The sequence below is a fragment of the Scylla paramamosain genome, chromosome 6 (genome assembly GCF_035594125.1).
Source record: "Scylla paramamosain isolate STU-SP2022 chromosome 6, ASM3559412v1, whole genome shotgun sequence".
Taxonomy (NCBI): Eukaryota; Metazoa; Arthropoda; class Malacostraca; order Decapoda; family Portunidae; genus Scylla; species Scylla paramamosain.
The window spans coordinates 20,369,497-20,386,996 of NC_087156.1; the positions used below are offsets into that span (position 1 = coordinate 20,369,497).

The 17,500-nt window shown below is 43.9% G+C and overlaps 1 protein-coding gene and 1 long non-coding RNA gene across 3 annotated transcripts in view; one reads left to right on the forward strand and one right to left on the reverse strand.

Annotated features, from left to right (window-relative positions):
• Positions 1-17,500, forward strand: part of LOC135101362 (uncharacterized) — a 382,194-nt gene that overhangs the window by 197,398 nt on the left and 167,296 nt on the right. The gene's annotated exons all lie outside the window — the stretch shown is intronic.
• Positions 15,655-17,500, reverse strand: part of LOC135101115 (protein starmaker-like) — a 3,156-nt gene continuing 1,310 nt past the window's right edge. Inside the window, exon 1 of the mRNA XM_064004667.1 lies at positions 15,655-17,500. This exon is cut by the window's right edge and continues 1,310 nt beyond it. Coding sequence (XP_063860737.1) covers positions 15,789-16,949 — 1,161 coding nt within the window. The 5' untranslated portion in view covers positions 16,950-17,500 and the 3' untranslated portion in view covers positions 15,655-15,788.

Here is a 17,500-nt window from a genome sequence, read left to right on the forward strand (position 1 = left end):
AGAAAGAGAAGGAGAAATTAATTACGCTGCGTGTCCCTTATCTACAGTCCTCTTTGGTAATAATGGTTCTGGTGATGGTGGTGGTGGGTCAGATGGTGTTGAAGGCTGATTTTGTGTACTACGTGTATGTATATGTATGTATGTGTGTATGATTGAAGCAACAGTTTCCGTATGTATCAATTAACGGAGGAATATTGGCTGCCTATAGCGTTGTGTGTGTGTGTGTGTGTGTGTGTGTGTGTGTGTGTGTGTGTGTGTGTGTGTGTGTGTGTGTGTGTGTGTGTGTGTGTGTGTGTGTGTGTGTGGGTGTGTGTATGTGTATGATACGTTGCTCCCTTGGCAGTTTGCTTTCAGTAGAGAGATGCAGGGAGGCAGAAGAGGGAGAGGACAAGGAGAAGAGGGAGAAGGGAGGGAGTGGGGAGAGGAGAAAGGAGAGATGCTGGTCGTGTGGGGAGAAGCGGAGGAGAGAGGCTGTTCGTGTGTCTTGTTATCTTCACCTGAATGACCAAGGGAAGCAGGTCACTCCTTCGACCCTCGGTGGTGACGTTGCCTCGGAGATGACTTGCCTGTAATCGGTGAATGGCTGGAGGGAGAGAGAGAGAGAGAGAGAGAGAGAGAGAGAGAGAGAGAGAGAGAGAGAGAGAGAGAGAGAGAGAGAGAGAGAGAGAGAGAGAGAGAGAGGCGTATCTTCGCAGCAGTGGGGAAGTGAGAGGAGAAACAGAGCATCAAAAATTAATTACCCAACCAGTAAGACTAGGACGTGGATTGCTGCTGTACACCCCCTTATAACATTACAAGAATATAGACCACTATTTCCTAGTTCTAATAAGTAAGAACATAACAACATAAGAAAATAAAGGAAGCTACAAGAACCTGTTAGGCTTACGCTTGGCAATTACACGTGGCAGTCCTTGTAAATCTATTCCTAAATGTTTCGACGTTTTGTCTCTTATATTCGTCAGGATGTAGCAGATATCACTGGAGATGTTCGAGAGTGTTTTCATAATTCCTCTGATAGTTACAAGATATGTGGATAGAGCGACAGATACAGGTAAAGAATAGAAAGGTTTGTCCGATTCAGTTCACCATCTCCCTATGACCGTGACCATATCGAGAGAGGAGCATAAAAAAAGAAAGAAACAAAAAAAACTAAATTGGTCAGTTTGAATGGAGTTTCCTCATGATGAACTGAGATGCGACGTTCAACTGTCTTTTACATAGGCTTAATTTACTTATTTATTTTTCGTGTATCCCTCAGTCAACACATCAAACATAGCATAGTCCCACCGTCTCCTTCCTCCGTCCTCCCCCTCAAAGTTTACTGGGCAACTTGTTTACCTTGTTTACGAGCGCCCACTAACTCACTCGCCACCGAAGCTGATGCCTCATGGACGTTCTTGAGGGCACAAACAAATGTCTTCTTCCTATAATACAACTCCCCAGCACGTATTTCTCGCTACTTCCTTGCGCGGCCTCTGGGGATGTGGGAGAAATATACTGTGTGTTGAGCTGTACAGGTCGTGTTGCCCTCCAAAAATTGAGTTTCCTTGGAAGGGTCTCTCTCTCTCTCTCTCTCTCTCTCTCTCTCTCTCTCTCTCTCTCTCTCTCTCTCTCTCTCTCTCTCTCTGTCTCTCTCTATCTCCGGCACTTATGAAAAATCCAGTTAATAGAATCACGAGTGTCTATTTGTATATTTGTTCATGTTTTATTTATTTATTTACTTATTTACTTGTATTTATTGTCAATTTGTTTGCTTTCCGTTTGTTTGTTTGTTTGTTTTATTTGTTCCTGGCTGCGTGAGGGGAGAGCGAGTGGAGTAGCGGGTGGAGGGGAAAGGGGGGAGGTAGGCAATGCAGATAAAATAGTAGCAGGTAAAAGTACGCAGCGGGGGAAGCGAAATGGCGTATTTATAGAGTGAAAAATACACACGCACGAAAAATGTATATAAATAAAGATTAATAAAAATAAATAAAAAAAAATAATTGCTCCATAACTATGACCTCTGTTTTTTTTTTTTTCCTTCCACTATCATTATTTCCCTTCTTTCTCCTTTCTTTCTCTCTCCACCACCACCATCACCACCAGTTCTTCCCCTCCTTCCCATCTTTTCCTTCACCACTACTGCCTCTCCACCACCACCACCATCACCACCACCACTACCACCACCACCACCACAACCACCAGCATCACCACCACCACCATTCACAGTGCATTCGTTACGTTTCTTCTCTTTCCCCTAACCAATGACTCCCACTGGTAGTAAGGGACATGCATTACCTTCACTCTCCTGCTCCTCCTCCTTCTCCTCCTCCTCCTCCTCCTCCTCAATCTCTCAACCTTCACTCCCTTCCCAGATCACTTACTCAGCACATTAGTTCCTGCATCCTTCCGTAAATGCAGTCGGAGGTTAATATCCGAAAACGCATAGGTGTTTTTTTTTTTTTCTTATTAATTTTATTTACCTATTATTTATTTTTTCTTATCTATTTATATCTAGAGTTACAAGTGGGTTCGCGTTCGTAAACTATGAATGTACAATGAGAACCCCGCATCTCTCTCTCTCTCTCTCTCTCTCTCTCTCTCTCTCTCTCTCTCTCTCTCTCTCTCTCTCTCTCTCTCTCTCCTCGTTGCCATTTCGCCTCGCCCCCGGACAATCACAATAAACGATCCGCGCAAAAGCAAAACTAAGCAAATTATTGCCGACCATTGCCGATAAAATTAATGTTTTCAATATCGCTAATTGGCGCATGTCAATCGCATTAAAAGAAACCTATAAAAGTAAATTTGATTGGTCGATATAAGCCAATCAAAGCGCTTCTCTCTCTCTCTCTCTCTCTCTCTCTCTCTCTCTCTCTCTCTCTCTCTCTCTCTCTCTCTCTCTCTCTCTCTCTCTCTCTCTCTCTCTCTCTCTCTCTTTCTTTCTCTCTCATACCCACCCCCTATACACACACACACACACACACACACACACACACACACACACACACACACACACACACACACACACCCACACCAACCTGCATGAAAAAGGGCAGGAAAAGAGGAGCTATGGCATGGAATGCTTCAATAATTGGCAACTGGAGTAGGTGTGCATCGTGTAAACAAAAGAGTGAGCACGAAGCACTCGATCTTCCTCACTCCACCCACGCCGGAAAGTCAATTTGCTGGAAACGTTTTGGAAGCATGAAAGTAGGAGTGCAGAGAGAGAGAGAGAGAGAGGGGGGGGAGAGAGGGAGAGAGGGAAAACAGGGGAAAGATACGTAAAAATGGCTGGTTGGTTGGATGGCTGGATGGATGGATGGATGGATGCGTGCACGTACCAGCTTACGCAAAGGAGAAAAATGAGGTTACGGGAATTTGATAGGGTGGTTGGTAATGGGAATCTGATCGTTGGGAGATTTTTTTTTCTTTTTTTTTTTGGTGGGGGAGGGGAAGGGGGGTAGGGAGGATTTGTGGAGTGTTGTTCGTTCCTCTTATTGCAGTTTTTATTTCGCGTCGTGGTTTGAGTTTGTCATGTCGTTTATTTTTTTATCTGTTTTATTTTATTCTCACAAGAAGACTCTTTTTTTTTTTTTAGGTTTATGAATGAAGTTTTATTTATTTTATTTTATTTTTTTTTTTTTGTCTCTCTTCCTCTCTCTATTTGTTTCTCTCCTTCCTTCAAGTTTCTTACAGTGTGTCACTAACAATTATTACCTGAACAAAAATATCAACTCAACTAAAGAAAACCAGGAAGGAAGATAAGGGGATAATTTAACGTTTAGATCTGTATTATCAATGGGTGTCCTCCCCCTCTATTTATTTATCTCTCCTTCCTCCGAGTTCCTCATAGAGTCTTACTAAAAAAATATCACTAACGAAAAAAACAGCAACTAGGTGAAGGGGAAAAAAAAAAAGAGATAAATAAAAGTGAAAGAAAAGTTTTAAATCCAAAGTAGACGCGAATGATAAGATAATAACGCAAAATTAAGTAAGACAACGAAACGACGTAGAAAATATAAGAGAAATGGGAAAACATAGGGAAAGTGGTGCATTTTTACCTCTATATTTAAATCTTACGTTTAATTTTTGTAGGATATCAAGATCAATTACGTAAGTCTGAATACGCCTCCCTTTCATTGTTTTTCTTCCATTACTCCGAATTACTTAATCTAAAGAGCGGAATATTAAGGAAACTTGCGGTAATTAGTAAAACCGCGCGATATTTGGAACTCATTTATTTTCCTCTCTTTTCTTTCCTCTATCTCCATTCATTTTTTTAATTCTCAGCACGTCTCCTTTGAGTGAAGGTAAAAATAACAGGTGGTGAATAGCTCTTAACATACTTGGAACTCCTATCTTCCTTCTTTTTTATTTCTTCTTTCTTCTTCTTTCTTCCTTCTTTTTTATTTGTATTTATTCTCTAACTCTGAGTTGCTTCCGTGGCCTCGCTGCTTAAGATTTAATATTTTCTCTCATCCCTATTCTCTCCACCTCCCTAATGCAAGTGTTAACCAGTGTTCTCAATCTTTCATCCCTTTCACTGGCAAATCTTACTGCCTGCTTCTGTATATCCCCCCAAACCTATGACTTGAATTCTGAACGAGGGAGGTTTCAAGACACATTTCTGCCAATTTTGGATTATATTTTTGGCCCATTCCTCTAGGGACTTGCGCTTCAGTAGGCCTTGTCTTCGAAGTTTTATTTGCCTCTCACCAGTGTCAATCTTACATTAGGAAAGGTGCAGAGAGATAAGGGAAGCAGCATTCCTCAACACCCATTACTGATTCCCACACTGCCGAGTCTCCTGTCGCTACATGGTGGTTATTACTATTGGTCCTCCTTTACTACTACTCGTACAAGTCTTCCCTATCGCAATCCAGACTATACAGACGACACTCGATGCTGTATATAATTCTAACTTCACCCACTTCACTGCAAGACTTCCATCGCTGAGGCAGAGACATTAATTTCCCTCAGAGCGAATGGTGCAACTTACTGGGATGGAGAGTAGTCAGTTTGTCTCCTATTCCTACTCCCTCTCTCTCATTCATGCCCCCATTTCTTGTGTTTGTTGGATGCGGTTAACTCTCTCTCTCTCTCTCTCTCTCTCTCTCTCTCTCTCTCTCTCTCTCTCTCTCTCTCTCTCTCTCTCTCTCTCTCTCTCTCTCTCTCTCTTCCATTTCTTCCATTTCTTCTCGCTATCTCATTCTCCTTTCTGTAGAGATATGTCACACTCTCTTCCCATTCCCTCTCCATCCTTTACTTTCCTAGTCTCCATTTCTCCTTCTCTGCAGATCCCGGTCTATCTTTCTCCCATTCCCACGCCTTCTTTCACCCTTACCTCCTTTCCTCTTTCTTATATAGAACTGCCATCCTTTCTCCCATTCCCACTGCATTCCTCGCCTTCCTAACCTCCATTCCTCCTTTCTGTAGCACCCAGTCAATCTTTCTCCCATTCCCACTCTTCCTCACTCTTTTACCTCTATTCCTTGTGCCTGTGGAGCGCGGTTAACCTCCTCTCCCATCCCCACTCCTTAGCTCTCCTTACTTCCATTCCTCCCGCCAGTGGACGCATCCTCATCTAAACTTGGCTACTTTATCCCCGCGAGGTGAGTGGCCGCCCTGATGGAGGGTCCCGCAGCTGCCTCTCCCAAGACGCCTTACGTTTCTTGAGCTGGTCAGTAATTCTTGGGTATATTTTTCTCCTCCCAAGTGTCTCTGATTGCTCTTTGCGTTAAGCACGAGTCATGAGTGTTCCCCAATGGGTTTCTTCTCCTCCTCCTCTTCTTTCTCTTCCTCCTCCATTTCCTCCTCTTCAGCTACCAGATCTCAATTTCCATGTACATGATAATGCGCAGGAAGTTTCTTAGCGTATGTCATTCTTACTAGATGACTGCGCCAAGAGGGAGGATAAATATTAGGACCGTATCTGTGGAATCTTTCGTGTGGTGTGGTGTTTGTGGTTGCGTCTCTTGTGCAAAGTGTTTGAAATCTTCTCTACCGTTTGGGAGTCTGTGGTGTGTTTTGCTGCTTGTCTCAGTCGCGCATGGAGGGAATGTGTTTGGGTTAGTATTGGAATGGCGTAAGTTTTGTTCATTTCACGTATTATTTTTTTTCTGCGTCAATTTATACACGAGAGAACACAAGCTATAGATGTCAAAGTCTATGTTTGTTTGTTTGTTTGTTTGTTTTTTCTCTCTCTCTATTGTCAATTCTAAAACACTTAAAAAAACACACTTACCTATCGCCTAACACACACACACACACACACACACACACACACACACACACACACACACACACACACACACACACACACACACACACACACAGCAATACACTTCACGGGCAAATTAAACTGGTTTCCTGTAATTCATCAGCCGTGGCACGTAGGTCGTTTGTGACTCTGCCATCTCACCTACCCGACCCCGCGTCAGGACAGGTGATGGATGTACAGAGAGAGAGAGAGAGAGAGAGAGAGAGAGAGAGAGAGAGAGAGAGAGAGAGAGAGAGAGAGAGAGAGAGAGAGAGAGAGAGAGAGAGAGAGAGAGAGAGGAGGGAGAGTTATTAAAGTATTCGGAAATCACCATGCATGACTATCTGCATTCATTCTCTCTCTCTCTCTCTCTCTCTCTCTCTCTCTCTCTCTCTCTCTCTCTCTCTCTCTCTCTCTGAAGTCAGTCCCGTTGTATTAAAAGTACTGTACAGACTCAAAATGGAAAAGACAAATAGGACGTACCTGTTTGCCATCAAGTTTATTGTTATTTGTGAACTGAATGCACTGGTTAGATTTATAGAGTTGTTTTAGTCGTATTTTCTGACTAAGAAAGAAAGAAAACTTATCTCTCTGACTAAAAAAAAATACCCCTTTATCACTAACTTAATTGTCATTTATGAACTGAAAACATTGATGTGATTTATAAAGGCTGTTTCACAATTGTTTCACTATTTATTTTATATACTGACTGATTCATCTTCGTTTTCATTTTTTTCTCCTCTTCCTTCTCTTCCTTCTGCTGTTTGGTCTTTCTTTTGTATTCATTTGTATCCTCCATCCTCCTCCTCCTTTTCTTTCCCCTTCCCTCTCCACCATCAGTTCCTCCCAGTCCTCATATCAGGCATCTGCTCTGAGGTCTGATGAAGTGTATGATTTAATGCTTCACAATAACGCTTCGTGACGTTGCAAAATATGATCATCCATTCTCTCTCTCTCTCTCTCTCTCTCTCTCTCTCTCTCTCTCTCTCTCTCTCTCTCTCTCTCTCTCTCTCTCTCTCTCTCTCTCTCTCTCTCTCTCTCTCTCTCAGTTCAAGAGTCGTCGGTTCACAGAGATTAGGTCACGTACTGGGCAGAATGGAGAGTCGTATGTACTCACTATTGTAATCGTCATCAGTTCAGAGATCAAACTTCAGTGCACTTACAGTATAACTTAGCAATATTACCACATCCTTCTGTCTGTCACTGGAACTGTTCTAAATGAAGAGTGTTAAGACACCTTAGGAAATTAATTGGCTCTCCTTTCGAATCTTCTACTTATTATTATTATTTTTTTTTATTTATTTATTTTTTTTTTGGGGGGGGCGGTTGAGAGAACGACATTATGATAAGACCTTTCTTTTATCTCTTTTTTTTTTTTCTTACTCCTGGCCAGCCTTCCAAATACATAAAAAATACTTTAAGGGAAACTTCTGGGAATGTAAGTAATGAATGAAGTAAGAATGGGAGTAAGAATGAAGAAAAAAGGAAAAAAAAAACAGTACATTTCCTATACTTTCCCACGTAGATAATGATGCATGCTTACAAAATAATGATAGTAAAAGACAACATACATAGCATAGACATTTAATGACAGGGTTCGTGAGGTTACCTGTCTTGTTCTCGCTGAGGTGTCCATGCGTCTTTTTACATTTAATTTTCTTCCTTCTGGCTTCCATACGTGTTTGGACTCATGGAAATATTTTGCTTGCGTGAAAGTAATCAAGGAAGAAAGTTTTTTTTTCTTCAGCTTCCCTTCATTACACACAAACACACACGCACACACACACGGAAACATATCAATATCGTTCCTCTTTTCATAAGTTATCGAAATTACCTGATAAAGTGGAGAAGGAGAACGAAGTGGAAGAGGAGAAGGAGGAGGAAGAGGAAGAGGAAGAGAAAAAGGAAGAAGAACAAGAACAAGAAGCAATACAATGAAAACGAGGACGAATACAAAGAGAAAGAGAAAGGAAGACGAGGGCGAGAAGGAATAAGAATACGAAGAGGAAAAGGAAAGGAAGGAATAATTCTAATAATTTCCTTCAGACATATTGACAAGCTGTAAACCTAAAGCACTAAAACTGGTCTGCTTCTCTGCCGTGTCCAGAAAACACAGTCTGGGGCGAGGGCCGAGTTATGACTTGCCTCGACGCTCACTTCCATCTCCCCTTATTCAAATTCTTTCAAAGGGAAGGTTTCAAGACGCATTTCACTCCGTAATTTTGGATTTGCTTGCCTTTCGGCTGTATTCTTGAGGGACAGGAAGCTTTAAATGAGTCTTTTTTCTTTATATAAGTTTTGTTGGACTTGGTCAGAATTCGTCTTTAAAAAAATGTAGAAAAATTAGACACATACTTCCCTTTATAATTTTGGATTTGCTTGTTTTTTATGTTGTTTTCTTGAGGGAGAGGAAGCTTCAATGGGTCTTTTTCCTAATATAAGTTTTGTTGGCCTTAGTCAGAATTCGTCTTTCATAAAAAAATATAAAAAACAAAGACACATTCTTCTCTAATTTTGGGATTCCTGTTTTGTCTGTTTTTATTGAGGGACTGGAAGCTTCGGTGGGTTCTTTTTGATCAGTTTAGTTGGCCGTTGTTCAGAAATAATCTTTAAAAACAGTGTAAAAACCATACATATACGTCACTTTGTAATTTTGTGCTTACTTGCGTTTTGGTTTGCTTTCTTGAGGGACTGGTACCTTCAATGCGTCCTCTTTTTTTATATCAGTTTTGATGCCCCTATTCAGAGCCTCTCTTACATGGACAAGTAAAATAAGTTGAACTAAAAACTAACAAAAAAAAAAATGAATTCAAACTGACTCCTAAAATCGTCAAGTTCTCTCTAAGAAAAAAAAATTGCCAAGAAATTTTAACTGATTGATGACTGATTGACTGATCAGATATGGCGTCAGAACAAATCATAAAACATAGATCTTGAATTTATATGAAGTAGAGAAACATTTGTCCAGAAACTTGAAGAACTAGCATTTAAGGATTCTCTCTCTCTCTCTCTCTCTCTCTCTCTCTCTCTCTCTCTCTCTCTCTCTCTCTCTCTCTCTCTCTCTCTCTCTCTCTCTCTCTCTCTCTCTCTCTCTCTCCTTTTTTTTTCCTTCACGGGAACATCAAGGCAGCACTCAAGGGAATTATAGAGTTGTCGGGGGAGAAATCTCATGGCGGAGACTTAACCTTGTCTGCTGAGGATTTCTGGAGCGGGATAAGAAACGTAATGGCAGACAGTGAGCGCTGCATTATGGAGATTCTTTGAGTGGGAGGAAGCTTACGACCGGAACACTTACCGAGCTGCCTCCTGGGGTTATGTCACTGCGGCTACACGTCACGCCGGGTTGCAGAAGCGTAGGAAACGGATGCACCAAAAAAAAAAAAAGAAAAAAAGAGAGGAAATAAAAGAGAAAGAAAATATAAACGATAAAAATACGGAGGAGCATGGAAAAATTGTCTCATGAAACTTTTTTTTATGTTAGGAAGACAATTCAAGGGAGAAAAAGAACGTAAAATGAAAGGAAAACACGACACACTTCTCCCTAAAAGAGTGAGGAGGAGTATTAGTATCAAAAGAGGTGACCTGTTTATACTTTTCTGAAGCATCTTGGTTCTTCTCTCTTGAATCTCCTTTTTTTTTCTGGATAAGAAGTATGGCAGATTTGTGAGACTTTATAGAAAACTTTGATGTATATAAACTCTACCTTGAAAATCCGCTTCCTAACTAACTTAATACCAACACATACCATTATTATCCTGACTTTTTTTTCCCCTTCTCTACAATTTATAACATTTTCTAATATCATTTTCTCCTACACAAATATCACTTTTTTCCATGATATTTATTCACTAACATTTTTTTCCAAGACATCTCCTCCTGTACCATTTTTTCTACTACTTATTTTTTTTTTCGAATCCCAAGAAAAGCACCTTGACCTCGAGCAGTCATCGTGTCACCGTGCACAACCTGACCTTACTTACAGGTATTGGAGTGATCACCAGGCTGGACGAAAGGGAGAGGGACTGATGCAAGACAGGCAGGTGAGAGAGGCTGGAGAAGACTTAGAATGATGAGTAGCTGAAACGTGGCGAGGGAGACTGAAGAGGTAGTCACTGAAGGATGATGGAAGGGAGAGGGTGATAATAAGGGATGAGGGAAGTAAGTCAAGGGCAGGAGCAGCAAGGCAGGAGGCGGACTCTGTGATGGACGAAGAAGGATGGGGCTGATACCGAGAGAGAAGGAAAAAGAGAAAACAACTGAAGGGGAGGAAGAGGAGGATGAGACTGTAGATTACGAAAATAAAGAAAGAAGGAGGAGGAGGAGGAGGAAGCAGACAGAGAAGCTATCATGCTGCAGTTATATTTTATAGCGCTGTATAGCATAATATTAACATTTTATAGTGCAGTCTACGAAGATCCTTTGAATTACGAAACTAGGAAGAAGAAGAGGAAAAGGAGGACGAGGAGCAGGAGGCAGATAGACATTAGTGTAAACTCATCATAACAATACAGTATTATATAACATCGTATAGCGCATAAAAACTTTTCAGCGCACCACAAGCACACAAGGGTGATGGTAACCCATTTTCACTCTCATTAGATTTTGTCCATAGGAGTCGAATAAGCCAGAGAAAGAGACACCGAACTAATAATATAAAGGGATGTCTTAGAGAGGACGGAATACTAGAATCACACAGAGGGAAGGTCTGAAAGGGGCAGGAGGCAGCAGCAGTAGCATCAGCAGCGAGAAGTTAGAGGGCAGAGGGATTGTGTGAGGACCGAGAGCATTGTTTAGCGGCGTGCGGGCGGGCAGGCAGCAAGTACCGTGAAGCTGGCAGTGTATGTAAGTCCCAGTTTAATGCCGAGTTATATGTTGTTATTGTAGCGGGGTCCTGCGGTCTTGTTGACGGAGAGAGGCAATATCGCCGGTCCAGCAGCTACTATTAAGCCACAAATTAAACAGCGCCTCCCTGGAGAGAGAGAGAGAGAGAGAGAGAGAGAGAGAGAGAGAGAGAGAGAGAGAGAGAGAGAATATCCTTTCGCCAAACAGACTTAAGCCTCACCCTTCCACCTTTTTGTTTTCAGCGAAGCGCCAGTCGATCGTCACTTCGCTACGCCGCGCCAGCTTTCAGGGAACAGCGAGCGCCAGTACTTGTTTATTTACCGATATTCGAGGCTGTGCTTCTACATGTGTTCTTTGCTTTTTATATCGGTTCATGTCGTTTCGAGTTGTTTGCGTCTCGTCTAAAACTAACGTATATTCTTGTTTCCTTACCTGTCTTTGTGTACGTAAATATTTGACTTTATTTATATTTTTTTTTTCTTCCATTTCTATTCCCCATCATATTTTTTTTTTCCTTACCATCATCAATAACGTTTTTTTTCTCTTGTTTTTTTTCTGTTATTTAGTCTTTTCCTTTCTGTCTCTTTAGGTTTTCAGTTTATTGGGTACCTATGTGTGTACGTATATGTCATCTTTTTTTCCATCATCAACAATGTACATTTGTTATTTCCCTACCGTCCTTATATATCAACCTGTCAAATCTACCTGTCATTCTGTCCACATGTGTCTTTTCTCCCTTCCATTATCTCGCTGCGTCCTTCACCTTTCCGTAAGTTATATTTGTATCGAGTCACATTCATCCTTTTCTTTCCTTTCCTGTCATTCCTTTTTTCACCATCTCTTCCTCCTCCTCATCCTCTTTTTTTTTTCTTTTTTCTTACCCCAAAACCGTCCATCATCCACAACCACATCACCACCACCACCACCACCATCATCATCATCATCACAAGCAAGCGCCAGAATTATTGCACAATCGTATTTACACCTAAGTAAAAATACTAAAAAAAAAAAAAAAAAACAGGCTAAAAAATAAATGAAAGAAGTGGGGGTACGTTCAGGTATAGGCTGGCTGGCTGGCTGACTGGCTGGCAGGAGGTGAAGCGACAGGAGTGTCCGCGGCGTTACCAACTATTGAATATTAAATCGCATCTGAGCCCGAGCGGTGATGATTATTCCCCAACAGGACTAGATATTTTCGAAGCAATTTTGACTCGTCACCAGGGCGCAGTTCCCCCTCCGTTGTTAGGCGGCGGGTGAGGAGAGGGTGAGGGTAAATGAGGGAGAGCGAGAGAAGGAGACGAGAATGGGAAAAGGAATGGCGATGAGTGTGAGAGGGAATGAGGTGCTGATGGAAGGATGTACTAGTGCGAGAAGGAGGGAGAGTAAAGGGAGAGTTAGAGGAAAAGGAAGGAAGAGGAATGTTCGAGTAGGGAGAAGGAAGAAGGTAGGAAGATGGCACCTATGAATAGAGAGAGAGAGAGAGAGAGAGAGAGAGAGAGAGAGAGAGAGAGAGAGAGAGAGAGAGAGAGAGAGAGAGCAAAGGAGAGGTTGATTGGGTTAAGGAGTTAGCTGAGGCAGAGGAGGAAACGGAGTGAGAGCATTAGCAGGGAGGCGGATGACGTAACAGGTGAGAGAGAGAGAGAGAGAGAGAGAGAGAGAGAGAGTAACAGCGGGGTGTGGCTTGAAGAGGAAAGCCATTAGACCGAAAAAGTGAGGGGTGTTACAAGTGCCGGAAAACGAGGTGTCCATTGTTATCATGCTGCTGCTTGGCTGAACGGCCGGCAGCGACAGGTGGCCTGGAGGGTGTGGGGATGCTGCTGGATGTGGTGGTGGTGGTGGTGGTGGTGATGGTGGTGCTGGTAATGGAGAAGTGTTTTTTAGTGTGAGAGAGGTACTACTACTACTACTGCTGCTGCTACTACTATGACTACTACTAATAATTGACTGGCGATTCTAGCAATTGTGGTAGTGGTAATGGAAATGTTAGTTATTGTGTGTAGAGTGAAAAAGAACTACTACTACTACTACTACTACTACTACTACTTCATAAAAGAGGTGACAACAAAACTGAAAAAAAAAGCCCACTGAAGATGCCAGTCCCTACTACTACCGCTACTATTACTACTACTACTACTATTTTACTACTACTACTACTACTACTACTACAATTAATCAGATCAGTGTTTCTAAAGCTACTGATGACAACAATAAATACTACAAATCAGTGCCTTCAGAACTTCACTGAGTCTTCATCATGAGTGAAGGTCGAAGGGAGAGTGCAGGGAGGGGAGTGAGTGAGGGGTAGTGAGAGTGAGTGAGTGGCTGGAGTGGTGATGGAGGGAGAGATGGTCAAGGTTGCTAACTAATTCCACGTAATTTGATTCTCTCTCTCTCTCTCTCTCTCTCTCTCTCTCTCTCTCTCTCTCTCTCTCTCTCTCTCTCTCTCTCTCTCTCTCTCTCATGGATGTTTACACGTGGAAAAGAAAAAATAAATATAGCACCTCATTTCACCCAGTCTGTATTTTTTGGGATGGCACACTTCATTAATTACACACACACACACACACACACACACACACACACACACACACCCACGATTTTTTTGTCAGAGTACAGCAATCTCTTAATATGCACACGACTGTTATGTGCATGTGTGTGTGTGAGTGTGCAAATATGGACTGTGTACGTGTGTTGTGTGTAGGTGCATCAGCAACAATCGTGTGTATACCTTTCTTTCTTATTACTGTGCTGTGTGTGTGTGTGTGTGTGTGTGTGTGTGTGTGTGTGTGTGTGTGTGTGTGTGTGTTTTGTGTGTGTGGTTAACGAGATGTCACTGTTGATTTTATTTCTGATTTTTCTGGAATTTCTGGGTTGAAAATAGTTACATGAATTACAAATGGTGTCGTATGTTGTATTTACCCATTTCAGAATTCTATGTTTTGCAATGGACTACACCTACTAATGATCTTTTTATTATGGATCTTTATTTATTTATTTATCTATTTATTTATTTATTTATTTTACTATGCAGTTTTTAGCAGTACGTCCTGAATTTGTGGTCAATATTTGTTCTATCTATCTATTTGTGTGTGTGTGTGGGGGGGGGGGGTTGTGTGAGTGGGTGGGTGTGTACGTAACCTCGTCGGAAAGATTCTCGCTTGTTCTCAAACTTTCAAGAAGGAAACTGTTCGAAGTAAAAGATGAAATGAGAAAATACTTGATCCCTTGTGTTGAGGAAGACATTCATAAATCATAACCTGACTTAGGTATTCTGTCTTTTCTTTGGAAAGATGTAAGGAGAAAAATCACTTTGCTTAGTTATTCTGTAAAAGTCAGTCTCTCTCTCTCTCTCTCTCTCTCTCTCTCTCTCTCTCTCTCTCTCTCTCTCTCTCTCTCTCTCTCTCTCTCTCTCTCTCTCTCTCTCTCTCTCTCTCTCTCTCGTTAGGGATGAATCTGTCTCTGAATTAATGAAGCTTTCGTGTTGAGCTGCTATACAGAAAAAACGTTATTGAAAAATACTTACTAAAAAAATAGTAATAAGTAATGCATCACGTGTGCAAGCGTTCCCTGAGCAGCTGTGGACTGGTGCCTGCTGTACAGTGACAGTCGCCGGGTATCGCACGCCGCTAGGGAAAAGAAGTATTTACATTGAGTTTTTGTTGTTGAGTTATTATATCATGCAAAGTACAGCTCGCATGACATCTTTGCATAATCAGCTTATAATTATGTGTAAAATAAATTATAAGAAAATAATTGTTAAGAATTCAGAAAATTACTCCGTGAATTTTAAAACATCTGCCTTGACGTAAACAGTCTGTCTCCCTAGGAAGTGTGGGGTCACGGCTTACTCAACACGTCAGAGGGAAACAAGTGACCCGGTGCAGCTTCACGGCGTGAGAGGCGAGGCTGTCTTGTCGCCGTGGCGGAATGTGCAGTGTTGGTCAATAGAGTTAGAACAATGAGCGCCGTGCCTCGCCTTTGTTACTCGGAGTTTTTCTCATGAAATCTTTTCCTGTTTCCTCACTCATTTCGTGCCTGCGTTGCCGTCTTCGTCAGTTTCATTTCCTTCTGCTATCAGATGTAGAGTCCGGCCCTACCTCAGAGTTCATCGAAGACGTCAGTCCATAGCCGCATTAACGATCATTGCGCTCCCTCATCTTCTTCTTGGTCTTGCTGTCAGTGTTGTGGACTTCGTTAGTCTTGAACACATCAGCTCACAGTCGCATAATAATGGATGCCAGCTTGCTTGACGCTGGTTTGCGGTGCCTCTTGTATATCTTTCTCCTCCTCTTTTTCCTCCTCCTCCTCCTTCTCCTCCTCCTCCTCCTTCTCCTCCTCCTCCTTCTCCTCCTCCTCCTCCTTCTCCTCCTCCTCCTTCTCCTCTTCCTCCTTCTCCTCTTCCTGATGTTGATAATCTTGACCGTCGCCGAGCTCGTCAGTCTGCACGTGCTCCGCTGGACTCGTATGGTTTGTACTCTTCCCGTAGACTTCATTCCACAGCACCACGTAATCTTTGGTGACTCGCTGGCGTCGCTTGCGCTGAATGCTGCAGATCCTTCCTTCTCTCTTCTTCCCTCTGCTGTTGCGCATACTTCCCGAACACTTCGACCCACAGCCGCACGAGGCTGCTAACTTGTTCTTCAGCGCTGTTCTCGCTGCTGTCCCGTGCAGCTCTGTTCTCCTTTCTGCTGTCCCGTGCAGCGCTATTCTACTTGCTGCTGTCCCGTGCAGCGCTATTCTCCTTGCTGCTGTCCCGTGCAGCTTTTTTCTCCTCGCTGTTGTCCCGTGCAGCGCTGTTCTCCTCGCTGCTGTCCCGTGAAGCTCTGTTCTCCTCGCTGTTGTCCCGTGCAGCGCTGTTCTCCTTGCTGCTGTCCCGTGAAGCTCTGTTCTCCTCGCTGTTGTCCCGTGCAGCGCTGTTCTCCTCGCTGCTGTCCCGTGAAGCTCTGTTCTCCTCGCTGTTGTCCCGTGCAGCGCTGTTCTCCTTGCTGCTGTCCCGTGCAGCTCTGTTCTCCTCGCTGCTATCTCGTGCAGCTCTGTTCTCATCGCTGCTGTCCCGTGCAGCGCTGTTCTCCTCGCTGTTGTTCCGTGCAGCGCTGTTCTCCTCGCTGTTGTCCCGTGCAGCTCTGTTCTCGCTGTTGTCCCGTGCAGCGCTGTTCTCCTCGCTGCTGTCCCGTGCAGCTCTGTTCTCGCTGCTATCTCGTGCAGCTCTGTTCTCCTCGCTGCTGTCCCGTGCACCGCTGTTCTCCTCGCTGTTGTTCCGTGCAGCGCTGTTCTCCTCGCTGCTGTCCCGCGCAGCGCTGTTCTCCTCGCTGTTGTTCCGTGCAGCGCTGTTCTCCTCGCTGCTGTCCCGTGCAGCTCTGTTCTCCTCGCTGTTGTCCCGTGCAGCGCTGTTCTCCTCGCTGCTGTCCCGTGCAGCTCTGTTCTCCTCGTTGCTATCTCGTGCAGCTCTGTTCTCCTCGCTGCTGTCCCGCGCAGCGCTGTTCTCCTCGCTGTTGTTCCGTGCAGCGCTGTTCTCCTCGCTGCTTTCCCGTGCAGCGCTGTTCTCCTCGTTGCTGTCCCGTGCGGCGCTGCTGTCCTCGCTGTTGTCCCGTTCAGCGCTGTTCTCCTCGTTGCTGTCCCGTGCAGCGCTGTTTTCTTCGCTGCTGTCCCGTGCGGCGCAGTTCCCCTCGTTGTTGTCCCGTGCGGCACTGTTCTCCTCGCTCTCCTCTACGGTGATGTGATTGTCTTTGTCTGCTGTTGCTTCGTTTATCCCGAACACATCAGCCCACAGTCGCATACTCGTATAATAGATGCCAGCTTGCTCGGCGCTGGTCTGCGTTGCCTCGTGTATATCCTCCTCCTCCTCCTCCTCCTCCTCCTCCTCCTCCATTTCCTGATGTTGATAATCTTGACCGTCGCCGAACTCGTCAGTCTGCACGTGGCGCGTGCCAACTTCCTGTGGACTCGTATAATTTGTACTCTTCCCGAAAATTTCATTCCACAGCCGCACGTAATCTCAGGTAACTCCCAATGGCGTCACTTGCGCTGAATATTGCGGGTCTTCGCCTCTCTCCTCCTCCCTCTGCTGTTGTTCATATTCAGCGAACACCTCGACCCACAGCCGCACGAGGCAGGCGCCAACCTCCAGTGGACTCAGCTGCGGTAACAGTTGTGGGTTTTCCTCTTTCTGTTCACTGTCCTCGGCTACGCGGTTGATCGTCACTTCCCTTTATGACATTGTTTACTTCGAAATCCTCTTTAAAGTGGTTATTCTTTGTATGCTGTGCGGCTTCGTTTGTGTCCTGCGTGACGCTGCATGTCTCGGTTTCCTGGTGGGCGTCGTCACCCTGAGCCTCCTCTGCGACGTCGGCGGGCTCGCGGTGCTTGGGCGGCGGGGACACGGCCTCTTCATTGGGGCACGGGGGGCAGTTGCTGTGAGGC